Here is a 23,715-nt window from a genome sequence, read left to right on the forward strand (position 1 = left end):
AGGCTTCCAAGAAGTCCAGGAAGCTCAGAGAGTCCCAAAGAAGTTGGATCCAAGGAAGCACACACCAAAGCACATCATACTTACAATAGCCAAGAGTAAAGATAAGGAGAGAATCTGAAAAGCAGCAAGAGAAAGGGAAACAGTTACCTACAAAGGAGTTCCCATAAGACTATAAACTGGTATCTCAGAAAACTCTGTATGTCAAGAAGGGGCTGGAAGGAAATATTTGAAGGCATGAAAGGCAAGGACCTATATACAAGATTACTCTACCCAGCAAAGCTATCATTTAGAATGGAAAGGCAGATAAGTGCTTCCCAGATAAGGTCAAGTTAAGGAATTCATGATCACCAAGCCCTTATTCTATGAAATGTTAAAGGGACTTAGCTAAGAAAAAGATGATCAAAACTATGAACAGTAAAATGACAACAAACTCACAACTATCAACAACTGAACCTAAAAAAACAAAAACAAAAACAAAAGTGAACTAAGGAAACAACTAGAACAGGAGCAGATTCAAAGAAATGGAGACCACATGAAGAGTTATGAGCAGGCAGGAGGGTGGGGGAGAACAGTACAGGGAATAAGCAGCATAAATGGTAGGTGCAAAATAGATAAGGGGAGGATAAGAATAGTATGGGAAATGTAGAAGCCAAAGAACTTATATGTACGACTTATGGACATGAACTCCACGTGGGGGAATGATGGTCAAAGGATGGGTACAGGGCAGAGGGGAATAAAGGGGAGGAAAAAATGGAAAAACTGCAATAGCAGAATCAGTAAAATATAAAATAAAAGAAAGAAAGAAACACCTGAATTCTCATCTAGAAACATCAGGTAAGAAACGTGAATGAATATCTTTCCCCCTCAAGTGAAAAGCTTTACTTCTCCACTGAATGGGGACTCAAATGAAAACCTCCTGGTCCAAAAGCAGCTTTAAATTAAAGGTTACACTACTAGAACTGGAAAAGGAAAGATACATGCATATACATGATAAATGTAGTTCAAGGTATTCTACTTCTAAAAAAGCAGCACCATTTTCTCTTGTATATATAAAATATTTTTAAAAATGCACACTGACTTAAACTGAATTTAATTTTTAAGACCACAATAAAGCGCAGTGCCAAAGGCACACCAGACAAATTTTTAAACAGGCAAGACTTCTAGGCTTTCCTATGGCGCCACCTGGTGGATGAGTATACACAACACAGCCTGATGCTAATTAGGACCACCAAGGCACCATCACAGTACAGGAGGGAGAGCCACAGTAGGGGTTCCTGCTTACCTAAGAGCAATACTGCCATTGGCCTGAAAACTGGGGCAAGTGGGAAGAGGGGCAGAGGGACAGGAGAAGAAACAAGTAATCTGGAAAGAGGAGAGTGAGGTGAGAGGAGAAGCCAGTGTGGCTGGGTGGCTGGCCAAGAGCCTGAGGGAGGAACCACTTCCCTTTAAAGGCACTGTAACACCCACCTTTTCCAAACAACTTCCAAGTTGGCCAATTTAAAAGCTAGGTAGAGGGGCTTTCCTTAAAAAAAAATGACATTTTTAAAGTTTTAAAATTCTAGTTTTCAAAGTCAGTTAGTGGAGGAAATGCTATGAACCACTGCCTGCTATGGAAGGTCCTGAGAAAAGATCCCCTACAGTGACAGTGACAGTGAGTGTGGCCCACACAAACCGGCACCCTGGGCCACAGCAGCAGGTCTTGTGGGGCTGGTGCTCGGGTATCACAGCACCTGTGGCCGGCAACCTGCCGCACAAGGGGAAATAAAGATGCACCGACTGGTGGGCACATCTTGTGAAAGGATGAAGTTACAACACAGCCCGGTCCCAAGTGTCCACAACCCAGGGCACTCCCAGCACACGTTACCCAAAGGGGAACAAGTCTCCTCCAAGGGACCGCTACACCACCCCCTACGAATCGGTGGAGCTGGCTCTGCTCCTAACAGTACCTCACATGCCTTCCTTCAACTCCATGTGTAGACACAGTACATATACACCCTCGCTGTTTCCCTGAAACACTTGACTTTCTTGAACCACCTTTTTTTTTCCCCCTTTCTGACACACAGGCACAACCAATGAACCAACCAAAAAAAGACCCTACTTTTCTTTTAAATATACTGATAAGAAACCAACAGCACAAGCCTAATGATCATGAGCAGTGCCCACAGGCCTCAGTGTGGAGAAGACAAAAGGGGGTGATGAGGACTGGGGTGGATCAGGAGGTCCATGAGTGCTGGAAGGGGAGGGAGAGGCGGGACTCAGCTCAGCTGCCGGGCGCCTCAGCCGAGCTTTGCACCTGCAGTTCTTACACTGCAGCCAGGGAGTCCTCCTCCAGGGTCCAGCCGTTTCAAAAGACCTTCCATCTGGAATGTTATCTCTGGAACATACTTCGATCTCCTGTTGTAGGACCTAACTATAAACATGGCAGTAAAGTATATCTCAATCAAGCTACTTAGAATGAAAACAGGAGTGTAGACAAGGGTGGCTGATGCCCTGAAACAAAGTTACATGTGCGGCATGCAGTAGGTGCCGCCACTCCTATTTGACGGGTTACTAGGGAACCTAGTCTTAGAGAGTTAGAACTGGGATGGTCTTGGGAACTCTTTGCCTCTAACCCCTCAACTTAAATTACACACAATAAAACTGAGAGCCAGAAGGCTTCCCAACAGTCCATGGTCAGAGGGAAGTGGTGGCAGGTGGCTCCCAGGCCCCCCACTTTCCCTATAGCCCTTCCATTACTTGATGGTGACAAAGAGGGCAGTCAGACCAGCCACCGTCACTAGGGAAGGACCAACATTTCGATAGAGGCCAAACTGGGTTACACTCCCTTTCCTGGGGCAGATGACTAGTAACCTTAGAGGGCTCCCTGCTGACCTGGGAGCCAACACCCCTACCAATAGAGTCTGTACTTTCTGGCAGATATTTCTGCGGCCCCTAAATGCCAGTGCACAGAGCATGAGCAGGCAGATCAGCACAGTGCTGGATGGGTGACAATAAGATAAGTCTCTTCTCTTTGTTAGGGGCAGGGCCTCTCCAGACACCAGGCCATGTAGCTCTGAGGGTTGACACTCCAGCAGGCTGGCATGTAAGTCTCTCTTTAGCCACTGCTCACTGGTGGCTGCTTCTGAATTACTTTTGTCATATAATCTTAATCTGATTTTCAGTTCCATCGAAGAAAGAAGAAGTGTGGCCAAACAAAACAGCAGAACATGAATGACTCAGTCATGTGTCACATTCACCAAAAGCCACGAGGCAAACACAGCACAAGGCTCCAGACTCTGAGCACTTGAGCTGCACGTGTGAGCAAGCTTGCTGACAGTGCACGGGGTCCTGAGCCTCGGGCATCTGCACGCTTGACCTTCACGGGTTGGCTGTCCTCTCCCGGCCTTTGCCAGAAGCCTGGTAAGAACTTCATGTTCCTTTAAAGCCTGGTAAGAACTTCATGTTCCTTTAATGCTCACAAGGCTATTTCAATGTAACACAGATAAAGCTCAAAACAGGAGAGTTCTAGGGAACTCTGTGGGGACACAGGCATCACTTACAATCATTCTGTCTGTTCCACCCAACTAAAGGGGACACATGAAACTACTCCTAGGTTCCTGAGCAGACACTGAAGGACCAGCCCAAGCTTCCTCCATCCTCTGGCTGAAAGACCCAAGACCCAGATGCTGCAAGAGACAGAGGCCTGTCCCATGGATGGACCCTCCATCAACTACGGGAAATCCCACGCTGGCTGGGGGACCACAATCAGATCAGGACAGCTCAAGCCTCAGGAAGCAAACTGGGAGTCAAGGATGGAGAACAGGGCTGTGGGCCAGAGAAGGGGAAGTGGGTTTCATGTCAGAAGACGCCTTCCCGGGGAGCAAAGCCGGAACCCAGGAAGGAGCCCTGACCCAACGAGAATGCCAGGGGCCACGTACTCAGCAGCAAACTTGTCCAGCCTCTTGAAGAGCTCGGTCTTCACCTCCAGTTTCTCCACAATGGCCTCCACCACTAGGTCCACACTGTGGACGACAGACGCCGCGTCAGTGTTGGTCGAGATGCTGCTCAGGGCCTTCCCCACAAATTCATCGCCGGCCTATTGCAGAAGGAGAACATTTGCTGAGCTCACTGGAAAATGGTGTGTGATTTGCTGCTTAGGCAGAAGGAAAGAGGAGGGTGAGAACAGGCCCACACACCCCAGACACAACTTGAATGCAAACTGTAATTCTGAGAAATTAAACTCCCTGTGTTTCTAGTTAGGGAAACAGCATCACCATGTACTTCGGACACCAAGGCAAGAACTCAGCCTGTGGGCAATCCCAATTGTTGGTCACCCAGCACTGTCAGGTATAACGCGCAATCTTCCGAGCTTCTAGCCACGTCTCCTCCTGTTACTCAACCGTCTACTCATGGCACCTGTGTCAGCGTGCTGTACCTGTTCCCAGAGCGACAGGCTGCTGTGTTCTGTTCCGTGTAATCTGTCCTCCCAGGAAAGGGTGAAAGCTTAGCTCAAGACCATCCATTAGTCAGGAGGTGGTGCTGGCTATTCCCCTCTCACAGGAGATAGGGAAGAGCTGAGTAAGGGCAACAGAGAGGGTAAGAAAGCCAAACTCCGCAGTCATTTGTCAAATAATCATCGCCCATCACATGCCAGCAACTGGTGTTTCAAAAACACACCAGACCTTGGGACTCCAGTCTCCACAAACACCCTCAGGGTAGAAACGGACAATTCCTCTAGCAACTGTCATTTGGGTTGAAGATGTAATTTGCCCACAGAGCACCAAAATGGTCATAATCAGCACAGGTTCCCAAATCACCACGAAACAGCCAACTACTCAGAGCTGTTCTAAAGAAACACAATGTGAGATGATGATAGGTAATTTTAAAATATCTATTTGGCCACATTTTAAAAAGGGAAAACAGGTAAAAGTTTTATTGAACCCAATATATTATCATTTTAAACTATAATCAATATTTTAAAAATTTAGATGTTTCATATTTTTTTCTATTGAGTCCTTGAAATCTGGTGTCTATTTTACGCTTTCAGCATAACTCAGATTGGACTAGCCACATGTTAAGTGCTCAACAGCCACTTGTAGCTTTGCTGCTGTCCTGCTCAGTACAGAGCTACGTGAATACAGTATGTCGACCAGACAGGCTGAAGGTGACATGTCCCTCCTCAAAGCGTGTCCCTGGCAGGGGTGAGAAACACCACGAGACTGCACTCCCGAGCAGGGACTCCCCAGGGGCTCAGGCACTCGGGCACCTATTCACACTCAGGGCGGGGCCCAGTTTCTGCTCCAGGGGGACAGTCTGCAGGCCTCTGCGGGGTAAACAAGTGAAAATGCAGGTTACGTATCTGGGTTCAGACTCGCTGTGAAGACTATATCCATCCCTGTCCCTCTGACTGTTAAAGAGTGGCAAGATATTGATAAAAAATGTAAACCCAAAACATCGAACATCACCTTCACACATCCTATGACGGCTTTTATGAAAAAAGATCGAAAATAGTTAAGTGTTGGCCAGGACGCAGAGTATCTGGAACCTCTGTCCACTGTTGGTGGGAATATAGAATAGTGCAGCCACTGTGGAAAAGAGTTCGGTGGTTCCTCAAAAAAAAAACCAAACACAGGACTTCCACAGAACCCAGCAATTCCACCTCCAGGCATATAACTGAAAGGACTGAAGGAGGGACTTGAACAGAGAGTCCACGGCCGTTCACTGAAGCATTATTCCTAGCAGCCAAAAGGTGAAAACAACCAAGTACCCACTGAGAGATGAATGGATGAGCAAAATGTGGCACACGTACACAATGGAGTATTATTCAGTGATACACAAGAATGAAGTTCACGGATGAGTCTTGAATTATACCAAATGAAAGAAATCTGTCAGAAAAGGACAAATGTTGTGTAATTTCACTTATATGAAGTCCCTAGAATGGGCAAATTCAGAGAGACAGAAAGATTAGAGGTTAGCAAGGACTCAGGGAGGAGGGAGTGGGGAGCTATTGTTTGATGGGTACAGTTTTTGTTTGGAAAGATGAACGGGTTCTGGAAGCAGCAGTGATAGTTGTACAACAGTGTGAATGTAATTAAAGTCGCTGAGTTAAAATGATTAAAATGGCAACTTTTATCATATATATATTTTACAATGAAAAGTTTATTACGGTAACTAGACACATCCCTGGGATACCTCGGATGAAAACCCTGCCTGCACTCCTCTTCGCCTGAGGAGGACTTTCATCTCAGCCACAAGGCCATCGGCCTGAAGCAACATTCACAGACTGACAGACAAACAAAAATTCACTGGGGTGACTTTTGCAGTATTTCTAACTATTTGTGAAGGTCCAACGAAAAAGAGTCAAGAAACCAGAGTTCCCGCACTTCTGGGAGCTCCTCGGACTCCTGCAGCTCTGCTGCTGCAGACGGTGACAAGGACCCACTCTGCACTGTCCTTTCCGATCGGCACACACACCGCAGGCGTAGGAGCTGGCCTCGGCAATCAAGACCTCCACCTAAGTACACTTTTTATTGTGTCACTCCCTTTTTAACTTGCAAGTACAAAAATCATCTTCCTGCTTCTCGCTCACCCATCCTTATAACAAAGTAGGTGTCATTCAATCCCAAACTCTCAGCAGACAGAATGAGTTCACTACCCACAGAAACTTTTTCCCCAGCCTCAAACCCTACCCAACAATGTGACTATTTACTTCTCCTGTTTTCTGACCACTGACTGCCCCCTGTATGTTTAGTGACTATGTTATACTGGTCTAAAGTTATGAAGAGATGAGTTTTACATAAAGAAATTGAAAAAGCAAGCAAAGGCCAGCATCTCTCCTCCTAAGAACTTGAAGTGGTCGGAAGACTGGTCTTGGGGACACTGATAACAAGAAATTACCTTGGGGTTTTCTGCGAACTTCTTCTTGGCTATTCTCCTCAGGCTCTCCTCAATTCCCTTTTTGGATTTTGCCAGGATGTCCTCTGTCTGGTCTACCAACACAACTGTGTGGCCAGTTGTTGCAGCAACCTAAAGCAAAAAAAGAGTAATTTTGTTTAGAAAAGAAAATATAAAAGTTGAAAAAAAGAGGTTCGTATTCCACATGAACTTTATTTACCACCATTCTATTCAACATATTTAGTAAACATAATAAGCCAAAATTAACCAGACACACAGTTTCTGCTAAGAACACAGCCCTCACCAGGCACTGCTCTAAACCCTTTACACGAATGACAACAAATTCCCAAACCTGTGTTCTAAATCAAAGTTCTGAAGGCCACACTGTAAGTAGTTCCTGAACTACCCGGTACAGCATGAAAGCCACTGGCAACACGTGGCCACACAAATTAATTGAAATTAAGTAAAATTAAAACTTTAGCTCCTTCCCTGGTTGGTATGGTTCAGTGGACTGAGCACCGGCCTGGGAACCAAAGGGTTGCTGGTTTGACTCCCAGTCAGCGCACATGCCTGGGCTGTGGGCCAGGTTTCCCAGTGGGGGCCACACAAGAGCAACCACACATCGATGTTTCCCTTTCTTTCTTCCCCCCTTCCCCTCTCTCTAGAAATAAATAAAATCTTTAAAAAAATTTTAGTTCCTCTGTAAAGTCTATGATTATCTAATCACTATGTTGAACATCTGAAGCTAATACAAAATAACTTTGAAAGTAAAGTGTAATTGAAAACTTTTTTAAATTTAGCTCCACAGTAGCACCATCCATGTTCCCAATGCTCAGTAGCTGGTTCGCAGGGTGCACCCGCTTGCCACCCCCTCGTCAGAGCTGGAGCCTCATGCATAGCTCTGTGCTTTGGCTCTTCTCTTCTGCAGCCCTTCAATCACCAAGAGGTAAATGGCATCAAAAAAAAAAAAAAAAAGACCCTCTTGTCTCCAAGGGTTATCAATGACAAGACTCCCATGAAAGTAGGCCTTTGGCGATCAGCCAATTTAGGAGGGCGATTCCCCTCCCTTCCTCATACTTACCCTGGCTGAATCCTGACGGCACATTTAGGGAAGCTGCCACGAGTTTAATTGTAACCAGCTTAGTTTCACCACCACCAGTGACCATTCAATCCCTGTGTCAAGACGGTTTGCCCATAGCTTTGGCCGGGGCTGTAGAATAGCTGGTGTGGCTAAAAATGGATCTGGTCACATTACAGGCAGGTGTAAAAGTGAGTCAGTTCAAGCCTTAAGAAGAGGCACATGTGGCTTCACACAAACATAAATGACACAGGAGGCCAGACACTGAGGTGCCCTCTGGGTCTGAGAAGCCCCTGCAGAACCCGGGTGCACAGGAGAGGTGCATGTTAGCTGGAACAAATCTGCCTGGAGATGACACTGCAAAGTACAGTGGACCTTTGAACAACACAAGTTTGAACTGCACAGGTCCACTTACATGTGAATATTTTTTCAACACATATTGTAAATGTATTTTTTCTCTTCCTTATAATTTCCTTAATACTTTATCTTATTTATTTGTTACAAATAGAGAATATAATACATCTGGCATACAAAATAGGTGTTCGTTGATTGTTTATGTTATTGGTAAGGCTGACAAGTCAACAGTGTGCTTTTAGTACCTAAGTTTTGGGGGACTCAAAAGTCATATGTGGATCTTTATGCCAGAGGGTTGGTGCCCCTAACCCCTACATCGTTCAAGGGTCAGCTGTACGTGACTTCGGGCCAAGATGGAGACGTAGGCAGATTCACTGTGCCTCCTCACACAACCAAAAGAAGGACAACAAATAATTTAAATATAAGAAACACCCAGTGGGGCCCACCCAAGCCCAGTCTGGAAGCACGGGGGACAGTGAACACTGGTCAGTGGTCTGGCAGCTGCCTGTCCACGCTCACACCGGAGATACCAGGGACGGAGCACCATCCACCTGGCCCCTGCACCCAGAGCCCTGCAGGGCCAGCTGGCCCTCTAGGAAGAAGGCAGAAAAGCCCCACAGAGGGGGGCTGCAGTCCCTGGAAAGACTTGACTCAGTGAGGAGCTGAACAACCCTGAAGAGGCACTGAGAGTCCCTAGCATCTAGGACAGCAAAGAGCAAGAAGGTGGTGTGTGAGCTGCCCCTAATTGGTGCACCTCAAGGACAGCACAACTGGTGGCTAAAGGCCTAGGCTGGGTGCAGAATGGCACTGAGGAACTGGGCTGGAGGCTGGACAACAGTGAAGAGTGCGGCTCAGGAAGGGAGAAAAGCAAAACCTATCCCTCCTCAGCCTGATGCAGCCAGGAAGACCAGCACAACTGGCCTGACTGGTTCAAAGCCAGAAGAAGGCTTTTTTTTCTTTTAATTCCTTCTTCCTTTTTTCACTTCTTCTTCCTTCCTTCTTTTTTAATTTTTTTCATTTTAATTTTTTAAATTCCTTCACCCTTTCTTTCCTTCTATCTTTTTTATTCCTTTTCCTTTCTTCCTTTCCCCTTTTTATTCCTTCTTCCTTCCTTCTTCGTTTTTAAAATTCCTTCCTTTCCTTCTTTTTTCTTTTTTTCTTTTTCTTCTTCTTCCTTCCTTCCTTCCTTTTTTCATTCCTTCTCCCTTCCCTCCCTTGTTTTTTTCCCCTTCTTTTCCCACAGGTGAGACAATAATACCTTGAGTGGAGAAAAGACCAGAGTTAGACCCAAACAGAGGTCATCCCAACAACAGACAGTGAGACAAATTTTACTTTGCTACTCCAGAGAACTTTCCAGATGGGAGCAGTGAACACCAGTCCACTTGCTGGAAGAGGAAACCTACCAACAAAGGAACCACCGACAGATAACAACAAAAAAAGGTGAAGGAGGGAGTTGAAGCCACGCTAACCTCAATCCAGGACCGATCTGGAAATACAACTAAAAGGTGGAGAAATTACCCACAACAAACAACTGAACAAGAGCAAGAGAGAAGCCTCAAAAGCTTGTACACACAGAAGAGTCAGCTTCAACACAACCTGTCCACACCTGCACAACAGAATACAACACATGGTGGATGGAGTGATCCTCAGTTAACCAACTGGAGGGAAGGATGCAACAAAGAAAGACCCAACAGCAATCAAAACCGAAAGACATACAGAGAGCCAATATAAACAACAGCCCAAGACCAGTGGGCTCAGGAGATTAAGGAGACTGCACCACTGAATCTCACAGATCTTCTACCATAGAAGTTCGCACCATAAACCCAGGGAGTCAGAACAGATCAATTTAAGAAGCTGAGGCTAACCAGAAGAGTCTCACAAACAATGGGAAGATAAAGAAACAATCCCCAAATGAAAGGAAAGGAGGAAGCCTCAGAAAGAATGCTAAATGAAATAGAGGCAACTCAACTATCAGATATTGAGTTCGAAGCAATGGTTATCAGGAAGCTCAATGAGCTCACAGTGAATTACCAGAAACAACAAGAAAATTACAATGAACTCACTGCAAACTATATCAACATGAAAAAGGAAATAGAAACCATCAACAAGGGCCAAGAGGAAATGAAGAATACAATTTCTGAACTGAAGAACACAGTAGAAGGAATCAAAAGCAAGCTCAATGAAGCAGAGGATCAGATAAGCGAGCTGGTGGACAAGGTAGAAAAAACACCCAGAAAGGGCAAGAAAAGGAGAAGTGCTCAGAAAGAATGAAGAGGTATTAAGGGAAATGCAGGACAACATGAAACATAATAATATCCATATAATAGGGATACCTAAGGAGAAGAAAAAGAACAAAGGATAGAAAACCAGTTTGAAAAAGTAATGATGGAAAACTTCCCTAATCTGATGAAAGAAAAAGTCACACAAATCCAGGAAACACAGAGAGTCCCAATCAAGAGGAACCCAAAGAGGCCCACTTCAAGACACATCATAATTAAAATGGCAAAATTCCAAGACAAAGAGAGAATCTTAAAGGCAGCAAGGGAGAAACAGGGATTGACATACAAGGGAGCCCCAATAAGACTAGCACCTGACTTCTCAATGGAAACACTCCTAGCCAGAAGAGAATGGCAAGAAATATTCCAAGTAATGAGAACCAGAGGCTTGCAACCATGGCTACTCTACCCAGCAAGGTTCTCAATCAAGATAGAAGGCCAAATAAGGAGCTTCCCAGACAAAAGAAGTCTAAAAGAATACACCTCCACCAAACCAGCGCTGCAAGAGATGCTAAAGGAACTGCTTTAAGAAAAAGAAGGAAAAGAGAGAGAGAGAAACACAGGTACGAAAAAATGGCAATGAATAAGTACCTATCAGTAATAACTTTAAACGTAAATGGATTAAATGCTTCAATCAAAAGACATAGAATAGCTGAATGGATAAGAAAGCATGACCCACACATAGGCTGCCTACAAGAGACCCAATTCAGGAAAAAAGACCTACACAGACTGAAAGTGAAGGGCTGGAAGCAAATTTTCCAAGCAAATGGACAGGGAAAAAAAGCCAGGGTAGCAATACTCATATCAGAAAAAATAGAATTCAAAAAAAGGGCAATAAAACAAGACCCAGAGGTCACTTCATAATACTCAAGGGAAGAATCCACCAAGAAGACATAAACATTGTAAATATATATGCGCCCAACATAGGAGCACCCAAATACATAAAGAAAACCTTAGAGCACTTCAAGAAAGATATTGACAGCAACACAATTATAATAGGGAATTTTAACACTCCATTGTCAAAAATGGACAGATCTTCCAAATAAAATATCAACAAGGATATTGTGGCAATGAACAATGTCCTAGATGAATGGACTTAACTGATATATATAGAGCCCTTCATCCCAAAGAAGCTAAATACACATTCTTTTCAAATGTACACGGAACATTTTCAAAGATAGACCACATGATAGGACACAAAACAAGCCTCAACAATTACAAGAAAATTGAAATCATACCAAGCATTTTCTCAGATCACAAGGGACTGAAACTAGAAACCAACCCCAAAGAAAAAAACCCAAAACACTCAAAATCATGGAGATTAAATAGCATGCTATTAAACAATGAATGGGTCAAGAATGACATTAGGGAAGAGATCAAAAAGTTTCTGGAAACAAATAAAAATGAACTCACAACAACCCAAAACATATGGGAAGGCAGTCCTGAGAGGGACGTTCATAGCGACACAAGCCTACCTAAAAAACACAGACACATTTCAAACAACCTAACCCTATGCCTACAAGAACTCAAGGAACAACAACAAAGACAGCCCAGAGCAAGCAGAAGGAAGGAAATAACCAAGATCAGAGCAGAATTAAATGACATAGAGACTAAAAACACAATTCTAAGGATCGATGAATCCAGGAGCTGGTTCTTTGAAAAGATAAAATTGACAAGCCTTTAAGCAGGCTCATCAAGAAAAAAAGAGAGAGGACTCAAATAAACACAATCAGAAATGAAAGAGGAGAGGTTACAACTGATACCACAGAAATACAAAGGATTGTAAGAAATTACTACAAAGAACTGTATGCCAAGAAATTTGAAAACCTAGGTGAAATGGACAAATTTCTAAAAAAATATAACCTTCCAAAACTCAATGAAGAAGAAGCAGAAAGCCTGAACAGACCAATAACAGCAGACAAAATTAAAGCAGTAATCAAAAATCTCCCAACACACAAAAGCCCTGGACTGGATGGTTTCACAGGGGAATCCTACAAAGCATTTAAGGACGAGCTAACCCCTATCCTTCACAGACTATGCCAAAAAATCCAAGAAAATGGAAGACTCCCAAACTCTTTGTATGAAGCCAGCATCATCCTAATTCCAAAACCAGATAAAGATACAAGAAAGAAAGAAAACTTCAGGCCAATATCACTGATGAACATAGACGCTAAAATCCTTAACAAAATATTGGCAAACCATGTCCACCAATACATTAAAAAGATCATATACCATGATAAAGTGGGATTCATCCCAGGGATGCAAGGATGGTACAATGTTCACAAATCAGTAAATGTAATAAATCACATAAACAACAGCAAAGACAAAAATCACATGATCATATCAATAGATGCAGAAAAAGCATTTGATAAGGTACAGCCCCCATTTATGATAAAAACACTCAGCAAAGTGGTAACAGAGGAAGCATTCCTCAACATAATAAAGGCCATATATGAGACACTTACAGCCAACATCATTCTCAATGGACAAAACCTAAAATCTTTCCCACTAAGATCAGGAACAAGACAAGGTTGTTCACTTTCACCACTTCTATTCAACATACTATTGGAAGTCCTAGTCACAGCAATCAGACAAGAAAAGAAAATGAAAGGCATCCAAACTGGAAAGGAGGAAACAAAACTGTCATTGTTTGCAGATGACCTGATAGTATACATAGAAAATCTATAGACTCTGCCAAAAAACTGCTTGACCTCATAAATGGATTTGGCAAAACAGTGGGATACAAAGTCAATATCCAGAAATCAATGGCATTTTTGTATACAAACAATGAAATAGCAGAAGCAGAAATCAAGGAAAAAATCCCATTTGATACAGCAACAAGAAAAATAAAATACCTAGGAATATACCTAACCGAGGAGGTAAAAGACCTATATGCAGAAAACTACACAACACTGAAGAAAGAAATCAAGGAAGACACAAACAAATGGAAACATACACCGTGTTCATGGATTGGAAGAATTAACATCATCAAAATGTCCATACTACTCAAAGCAATTTACACATTCAATGCAATACCTATGGCATAGATACTAATGGCGTATTTCACAGATATAGAACAGTTCAAAAATTTATATGGAACCACAAATGACCCCAAATAGCTGCTGCAATTTTGAGACAGAAGAGCAAAATAAGAGGGATCACAACACCTGATATCAAACTGTATTACAAGGCCACTATAATCAAAAGAACCTGGTACTGGCATAAGAACAGACACATAGACCAGTGAAACAGAACAGAGAGCCCAGAAATAAACCCAAGTCTCTACAGTCAATTAATTTTCCACAAAGGGGGCAGCAGCACAAAATGGAGTAAAAATAGCCTCTTCAGCAAATGGTGTTGGGAGAACTGGACAGCTACATGCAAACAAATGAAACTCAAGCACCAACTTATACCATACACAAAAATAAATGCAAGGTGGATAAAAGATTGAAATATAAGTTGTGACACCATTAAAGTCCCAGTGGAGAACATAGGCAGGCAAATCTCAGATATTTCACGCAGCAATATTTTTACTGATATGTCCCCTAGAGCAAACGACGTAAAGGAAAGAATAAATAAATGGGATCTCAGCAAAATAAAAAGCCTCTGCACGGCTAAAGAAAACAGTATTAAAATGAAAAGAGAACCAACTGTATGGGAAAACATATTTGCCAATGATACCTCAGGCAAGGGTTTAATCTCCAAAATATAAAAGAACTTACACGACTCCACTCTATGAAGACAAGCAACCCAATTAAAAAATGGGCAAAGGACTTGAACAGACACTTCTCCAAGGAGGACATACACAGGGTCCAGAGACACATGAACAGATGCTCAGTATCGCTAGCTATCAGAGACATGCAAATTAAAACCACAATGAGATACCACCTCGCACAGGTCAGAATGGCCATGATAAGCAAAGCAACAAACAACAAGTGTTGGAGAGGTTGTAGAGAAAAGGGGTCCCTAGTGCACTGTTGGTGGGACTGCAGACTGGTACAATCACTATGGAAAACAGTATGGAATTTCCTCAGAAAACAAAAAATGGATCTGCCTTTTGACCCAGCAATTCCACTGCTAGGATTATATCCTAAGAACCCTGAAACACCAATCCAAAAGACCTCAATGTTCACAGCAGCACAATTTACAAAACCCAAGTGCTGGAAGCAACCTAGACGCCCATCAGTAAATGAATGGATCAAAGAACTACGGTACATTTACACAATGGAGTTCTATGCAGCAGAAAGAAAGAAGGAGCTCCTACCCTTTGCAACAGCATGGATGGAGCTGGAAAGCATTATGCTAAGGGAAATAAGCCAGTCAGTGAAAGACAAATACCACATGATCTCACCTTTAACAGGAACCTAATTAACAAAACAAACAAATAAGCAAAATATAACTAAAGACACTGAAATTGAGAACAGGCTGACAGTGACCAGAGAGGAGGGAATTTAGGGGAAAAGGAGAAGGGTTTGTAGGAACAAGTATAAGTGATACGTGGATAATAACAAGGGGGAGTGGAAATGAGAGGGAGGTGGGCAGGGCTGGAGTGGGCTGGGATGGGGGGAAAGGCAGAAAACTGTACTTGAACAACAATTAAAATAAATAAATAGATAGATAATAAATAAAAATAAAAAACCAGAACTGACAGAAAATTGAACTGTATGAAAGTTAGACAATCAAGCAGTTAAAGAAGAAACATTCATCCATACTGGTAGGAGAGGCAGAAACAGGCAGCCAGGACACAGAGGGTGAGTGGCAAGGTGGCAGCTGGCGGACCTGGTGAGGTGGTGGCTGGCGGAACAGGTGGCCCCACATTTGAGTGCAGAGTGAGACAGACCCCCCAACCCAGGGTTCCAGTGCGGGGAAATAAAGCCTCAAAACCTCTGACTGAAAAAACCTGTGGGGGTTGTGGCAGTGGGAGAAACTCCCAGCCTCACAGGAGAGTTCTTTGGAGAGACCCACAGAATGCTAGAACATACACAAAACCATGTACACAATTCCCACCCGGGAATCAGCACCAGAAGGGCCCAATTTGATTGTGGGTAGCGGGGGAAGTGACTGAAAGCCAGCAGAGAGCAAGTGGCACTGTTCCCTCTCGGACACTCCCCCATATACAGCACCACAAGACAGCAACATGGGTTGCCCCACCTTGGTGAACGCCTAAGGCTCTGCCCCTTACTAAGTAACAGGTGTGCTGAGACCAAAAAAAAAAAAAAAGCCAAAATGAAAGAACAGATCAAAGCTCCAGAAAAAATACAACTAAGCAACAAACAGAGAGCCACCCTATCAAATGCAGAGTTCAAAACATTTGTAATCAGGAAGCTCACAGAATTGGTTGAGTGTGGTCACAAAATACAGGAAAAAATGAAGCGTATGAAAAGTGAAATAAAGGAAATTGTACAGGGAACCAACAATGATGGGGAGGAAACTTGGACTCAAATGAATGGTTTGGAGGAGAAGGAAGAAATAAACATTCAACCAGAACAGAATGAAGGAACAAGAATTCGAAAAGATGAAAAGAGGCTGAGAAACCTCCAGGACAACTTTAAATGTTCCAACATCCAAATCGTAGAGGTGCCAGAAGAGGAAGAGCAAGAAGTTGAACACTTAATTGAAAACATAATGAAGGAAAACTTCCCCAATCTGGCAAAGGAAACAGACTTCCAGGAAGTTCAGGAAGCTCAGAGTCCCAAGCAACTTGGACTCAAGGAAGCACACACCAAGACACACCATAATGACATTACAGAAGATTAAAGATAAGGAGAGAATCTTAAAAGCAGCAAGAGAAAAGGGGACAGTTACCTACAAAGGAATTCCCATAAAGCTATTGGCTGATTTCTCAAATGAGACCCTACAGGCAAGAAGGGTTTGGAAAGAAGTATTTGATGTCATGAAAGGCAAGGACCTATATCCAAGATTTTTTTATCCAGAAAAGCTATCATTTAGAATGGAAGGGCAGATAAAGTGCTTCCCAGATAAGGTCAAGTTAAAGGAGTTCATCATCAACAAGCTGTTATTATGTGAAATGTTAAAGAGACTTATCTCTTTAACAAAAACAGAAAAAGAAAAAGAAAAAGAAAAAGGAAAAGAAAAAAGAAAAAATATGAACAGTAAAATGACCACAAGCTCACAACTATCAACAGCCAAACCTAAAAAAAAAAAAAAAACTAAGCAAACAACTAAAACTGGAACAGATTCACAAAAACAGAGATTGCATGGAGGGTTATCAGTGGGGAGGGGAATCAGGGACAGGGGAGAATGGGGGAAAAGGTACAGGGAATAAGAAGCATAAATGGTAGGTACAAGATAGACAGAGGGAGGTTAAAAATAGTATAGGAAATGGAGAAGCCAAAGAACTTATATGTACAACCCACGGAGCGAGGAAATGATGGTGGAAGGGGGGGGGGGGGGTGCCAGGTGGAGGGGAATAAAGGGGAGAAAAAAATGGGACAACTGTAATAGCATAATCAATAAAATATATAAAAATTTAAAAAATGCTAAAAGTAAGGAGTGTCGGGGACACAAATATTCTTAGTCACCTGATGCTGGCCATCACTTTCCCACCAAAGTCCTTCAATTCCCGGGTGGCCCAGTAGCATGCAGAGCACAAGTTCCAGAACTGGACTTCCTAGGTTTAAACCCGGGCTTAGCCAGTTACTACACAACTCTGGGCAAGTGATGCACCCTCTCTACCTATGGTTTCCTGACCTGTAATAAGGGTTAATAACAGCACCTATCTTACAGGTTTGTTGTGAGGATTAACAGATTAAAGTGCTCAGCCCAAGGCCAGACACATGGAAAGTGCACAATGCCTGGTAGCTGATGCTCTCATTACTATATTAGGGACTCACACTTTCTCCTGAGTCTTGCAATTCATATATCCTAGTGACCTGGCTCCTCCACCACCACATTTGTTGCTGGAGGAAACAAATCACAGGTAACATACCAACAGTCTTCTGATTGATAACATCAAGGCCTATTCCTTGGCTCCATCTTGTGCAGCCTACACACTGTCTACCAGGGCTTCATTTCTATTTCTTATATGTCTATTCATTTGAGCCATATTAACTGACTTCCCTTAATCTTTTCATGCTCTAAACAAAGGTATCCCTCAGAGTTCTGCTTTCAGTATTCTTCTGTCTCTACATGCTTTCCTTCTGGAATCTCAATCATCCTCAAATTCCAACTGTGCCTGAAACCAACATATTCTGTCCTAAGCTATAGTCATCATCTTGACCCTGGAACCAGTTCTTCTTGACCTTCGTTAATGGTGCCATTTGTCTGAGGGTCACAATCTGGCTGAATGGCACTTTCCTTTTAACGTCACCCTTACTGTCAAAGAAAGTCTACCCATTATTCAAGGCCCATTTCAAATGTTGCACTCCCCAGCGAAGCTCTTTTTTCCTCCCCAAATTAATGTACTCTTTCCTCTTTTTGAAACCTCAAAGCTAGCTTTTTACTGCTCTTATGCTACTTTATACCAAAGTAAACTGTGCCATTTAGATCTTTTTCTAACGATCTCTGCTCTTAGATTTAAAATCCTGTAATGGCAGGAATTATTTGGTCTTTGTGTCCCCTAGTACTTCACACATGCCTTGCACATCATGGTTGTCCAATAAATAACTGCTAAATATCAAATGCTTCAGTGTGTAGTAACCTGAGCTTATGCTCTTCTCCAGCCACACCACACTTCTGTTCCATGCTGGTCCATAGCTCCACGCCCTGCCTAAGTGGTTTCCACCACCAGGAAGCTCCTGCCTTGGTGCTGCCTGGGGGACTCCAACTCATCTCTCATAATCCAACACAGGCTATCTCTGCTTTAGTGCAACAGTGGTCACTTCCTCTTGGGCCTCTACTAATTTACAGATACAGCAAGTCTTTCACACTGGACTTGAAATAATGGAAGAAAATAAACAAGGCATGGAGCTGGTGTGAGCCATGAATGGCCACTCAGTTATGTAATTATGGTGGCCCAATCCCCAGGATGTGAGCACAACCACTATTTCACTGCTATTTCATGTTGTAAAAACCCACAAATCTCAGAGAAGAGGTCATTAGCCAACCAGTATGTAGGAAAAATCCCAGGCAGTAAAGAGGAAAGATGGAATTGTTGACCAATATCAAATTTTGATGATGAATTCAAGATAATACCTGGAAACTTTTCCAAAACAGCTGTTACATCACCCACATCTTCCGAGTCTGGGGTTGCTGTTACCACAAATCCCATGTAGCGTGGCTCTGGCACATCCCTCTCTGTAGCCCACCAGAATTTCCACAAAGTATGACTGTCATATACATATACACAGTACAATATATACATGTCTTTTTTAATATATACTTCTTAAATGTCCCCTTTTCCTTACTATAAGAAGATATACCCTATATGTCATACATCTTAAGTGCTTAGAGCCTTACCTTAAGGTATTTAAACCACCAAAACTTTCATCCGACAGGCGGGCAGTCTGTGCCTTTATTGAGGAGAGCTCCTCAGGAGGAGCAATCACATCTGACCTGTGACCCAGCCCAATGTCCACCATGTGGGACACACTTGATAATATTCATGAAAAGAATACATGGATAATAGACCTGTTTTTTAAAAGATTCAGTGTGTAAATCATTTTAGGAGTAAGTTCTCAATGAATCATGACAGGTTTTGTTATTAGAAATGGTAACAAATTTTATGCAACTTTCAAGTCATTTTAGATTTATGAAAAATCACATTAGCTTGAAAAGGATAGAAAGAAAAAAGTTAATAACTGAAGTCTTTAGTCAATTACCAAGTGGAAAAAAAATGCTTATAAAAGTCTCTGTTCTTCTCTGGTGATGAGTTGGTGGAATGCCAGGCAGGGGGAAACTGGAGAACAAGTACTGTGCAATGTGACCGCTCCTGGGGCTTCAAAGCGGATTCACGCTTGGTTTCCTCCAGGGTGTGAATGTGTCATACACCTTTGTCTAAAGGGGCTGTGGGCAAGGGCAGAGGCATGCAGACCCTGTGTTTGTGTTCCTCTCTGAGGGGCACATGTGTGAACAGGTCAAGGATTAGCCACAGACCCATAAGCTCACTCCTTCCAACACAGGTTTCTTCTGTACCACACTAGGGAAACTGAGGCACCTTTGTTTCTCAACCACTGTAATGTCAGAGATGAGCAAAAGCATTTATGGTTCATGTTTATTAGTTATAGACAATCAAAACCATCAACTTTCAAACAAGAAGATACCCTAGAGATCATTCAGTGCAGTGGCTTTCCAAACTTTCTCAGCCATAAAATTTTTCTTCATAGAAATTCAAAGAGAAGAGCAATATGTAAAACAGGGGCCAGGGAAGGGAAGTTTGGGAACTATCAAGGAGATTCATGGAGCCCCTAAAGTCCATAGAGCACAATGTAAAAGCCTCTGATCTATTCATATCCATTAGGATGGCTATTATTAAAAAAATAGGAAATATGTGTTGGCAAGGATATGGAAAAACTGAAACCCTTGTGCACTGCTGATGGGAATGTGAAATGGTGCAGGCACTGTGGAACACTGTATGACAAACCACTTCTGAGTATACACCCAAAAGAATTGAAAACAAAGCCTCTACCAGATGTCTGTACACCCATGTTCATAGCAGCATTATTCACAACAGCCAAAAGGTAGAAGCAACACAAATGTCCATCAATGATGAATAAACAAAATGTGTTATGTACTTGCAATGAAATATTATTCCATTAAAAATATTCCAGTGGAATCTTATTTCCTAAAACAGGAAGAAAAAAAATCTGTAAACTTCCAGGATACCAAACCAATACACAAAAATGTTCCATTTCTACTACATCAATAACAAACTAGCAGAAAGACAAACTAAGAAAATGATTCTATAATAACTGCAACAAAAAGAGCAAAATGCCTAGGAATAAATTTAAACAAGGAGGTAAAAAACCTATATAAAGACATAAGAAAATGATAAGCATTGATTAGAGAAACTAAAGACACAAATAATTGGAAAGATATTCTCATGGACTAAAAGAATTCATATTGTTAAAATGTCGATACTACCCAAAGTAATCAATAGGCTCAAGCAACCACTATCAAAATCCCAATGGCAATTTTATAGGAATAGACCAAAGAATCCTAAAGTTTGTATGGAACCAGGAAAGACCTCAAAGAGCCAAAGCAATCTTGAGAAAGATGAACAAAGCTGGAGACATCATGTGCCCTGATTTCTTATTTTTTTTTAAAGATTTTATTTATTTAATTTTTAGAGAGGGAAGGGAGGGAGAAAGAGAGAGAGAGAAACATCAATCTACGGTTGCTGGGGGTTATGGCCCGCAACCCAGGCATGTACCCTGACTGGGAATCGAACCTGTGACACTTTGGTTTGCAGCCCACACTCAATCCACTGAGCTACGCCAGCCAGGCATGTGCCCTGATTTCAAACTGTATTACAAAACTACAGTAATCAAAAATAGTACAATGTTGGCAGAAAAACAGAGATACAGATCAACAGAACAGATAGAGAGCCCAAAATTAAACCCACACATATACGGTCAATTAATTTATGACAAAGCAGCCAAGAACATTCTGTGGGGAAAGGACACTTTCTTCAATAAATGGTGTTGGGGAAACTGGACAGCCACATGCAAAAGAATGAAACTGGACCACTAACTTATACCACTCACAAAAGTTAACTCAAAATGGATTAAAGATTTGAATGTAAAACCTGAGGTCATTAAACTAGAAAAAAATGTAGGAGGCAAGCTCCGTGCCATTGGTCTTAGTGATGATTTTTTTGAATTTAACACCAAAAGCAAAGGCAACAAAACTAAAATAACAAGTGGGACTCCATTAAACTAAAATGCTTCTGCACAGCCAAGGAAACCACCAACAAAATGAAAAGATAGCACACTGAATGAGAGACAACATCTGCAAATTATATATCTGATAAGGCGTTCATAGCCAAGATACAAAAAGAACTCATACAACTCAACAGCAAAAAAAAAAAGGAAAGAAAAGGAAAAAAATCTAATTTAAAAATGGGCAGAGGAATTGAATAGATATTTTTCCAAGTAAGACACAGAGATGTTCAAGAAGTAACTGAAAAGGTGCTCAGCATCACTAATCATCAGGGGAATGCAAATCAAAACCACAATGGGATGGCATCTCACACCTGTCCTGTTAGAATGGCTGTCAAAAAGTAAATGTCAGAGAGGATATGAAGAAAAGAGAACCCTTGTACTCTTTTAATGGGAATGTAAATTGGTGCAGCTACCATAAAAAATAGTAGGGAGGTTCCTCAAAATATTGAAAATAGAATTACCATATAATCCAGCAATTCCACTTTTTATCAAAAAAAAAAAAAAAAAAAGAAAGCACTAGCTAAAAAAGATGTATGTACATCCATGTTCATTGCAGCACTATTTACAATAGCCAATATATGGAAGCAACCTAAGTGTGCATCGATGGATGAATGGATAAAGAAAATGTGGTGTATGTGTATGTACACTCACACAAAGGAATATTATTCAGACATAAAAACGAAGTAATCTTGCCATCTGTAACATGGCTAGACCTTGCGGGCATTATGGTTAAGTGAAATAAGTTAGACAAAGAAAGACATACCATATGATCTCATTTACATGTGGAATCTAAAAACAAACAAAAAACATGGATACAGAGACAGACTGGTAGATGCCACAGGCAAGGGAGGCAGCAGTGAAGGGGGTTAAAAAGTACAAACTCCCAGCTATATAATTAATAATACTATATTGTATATTTGACTGTTGGTAACAGAGTGGGTCTTAAAAAATTTCATCACAAGAATAAAAATGTTCCCTGGCTGGCGTAGCTCAGGGGATTGAGCGCAGGCTGTGAACCAAAGTGTCGCAGGTTCGATTCCCAGTCAGGGTACATGCCTAGGTTGCAGGCTCAGCAACCACACAGTGATGTCTCTCTCTCTCTCTCTCTTTCTCCCTCCCCTCCCTCTCTAAAAAAATAAAAATAATAATAATAATAATAATAATAATAAATAAAATCTTAAAAAAAATAAAAATGTGAGAGATGTCAATTAAACTTACTATGGCGATCACTGATCAATATGCACAAATATTGAACCATGACCTTGTACAGCTATCTGAAACTAATACAATGTTATACTGGCAGTTATATCTAAAATTTCTAAAAAGGAAGGAATTATGACACATGCTACAACACATATGAACCTTGAAAATATTGTATCAGGTGAAATAAGCCAATTAGCCCTGGCTGGCGTAGCTCAGTGGATTGAGCACGGGCTGCGAACCAAAGTGTCGCAGGTTCAATTCCCAGCAGGGTACATTCCTGGGTTGCAGGCCATAACCCCCAGCAACCACACACTGATGTTTCTCTCTCTCTCTCTCTCCCTCCCTTCTCTCTCTAAAAATAAATAAATAAAATCTAAAAAAAAAAAGAAATAAGGCAGTCAGATAAGGATGAATACTGTATGATTCCACTTATATGAGATACCTAGAATAGCCAAATTCATAGCAACAGAAAGTGAAGCAGTGTTTGCTAGGGGTTGGGAGATGGGGAGTTAGTGTTTTTAATGGGCACAGAGTTTCAGTTTTGCAAACTGAAGAGAGTTCTGGAGATGAACGATTATGATGGCTTCACAACTTTGTGCAGGTACTTAAATGCCACAGAACTGTACATTTTTAAATGGTTAAAACAATAAATTTTATTTTATACATGCATTTTTTACAATTTAAAGAAAAAGACCTCTGTTCTGATTCAATACAACACCTTCATTTTACCAAAGAAAAAAACCCAGAAAAATTATTCACCTAAGATCATATGCAGGCACTAGTGTTCTACCTAAAAGTAATTCTGTGAAAGGTAATTTATTGCTTACCCCATCGAACTCTTCTGTGGCTCCCAGTGACCGCAGGACAAGACTGAAGTCCTTCCACACGGCATGCAAGACCCTCCAGGACGGAGAAGAGATTCACCTCCTCTCCGACACGCTACCACTGCTGCCCGGCACTCCAACACTGTGAGGCCTGGTGCTCCCCTCATCTGCGGCTGCCTTTCTCACCTCTAGGCCTCTGCACTGCCCACACCGTCTCCCCAACTTCACCTGATTAAATAAACCTGAATATCACCTCCAGATGTTAA

The 23,715-nt window shown here is 42.1% G+C and overlaps 1 protein-coding gene across 1 annotated transcript in view; it reads right to left on the reverse strand.

Moving 5' to 3' along the window:
- HADH (hydroxyacyl-CoA dehydrogenase) overlaps positions 1-23,715 on the reverse strand; it is a 49,721-nt gene that overhangs the window by 18,179 nt on the left and 7,827 nt on the right. The window contains exons 2-3 of the mRNA XM_028506626.2: positions 6,877-7,005; positions 3,918-4,075 (exon numbers count right to left, since the gene is read on the reverse strand). Coding sequence (XP_028362427.1) covers positions 3,918-4,075; positions 6,877-7,005 — 287 coding nt within the window. The remainder of the gene's footprint in view (positions 1-3,917; positions 4,076-6,876; positions 7,006-23,715) is intronic.

This window comes from Phyllostomus discolor, chromosome 1, assembly GCF_004126475.2.
Source record: "Phyllostomus discolor isolate MPI-MPIP mPhyDis1 chromosome 1, mPhyDis1.pri.v3, whole genome shotgun sequence".
NCBI lineage: Eukaryota > Metazoa > Chordata > Mammalia > Chiroptera > Phyllostomidae > Phyllostomus > Phyllostomus discolor.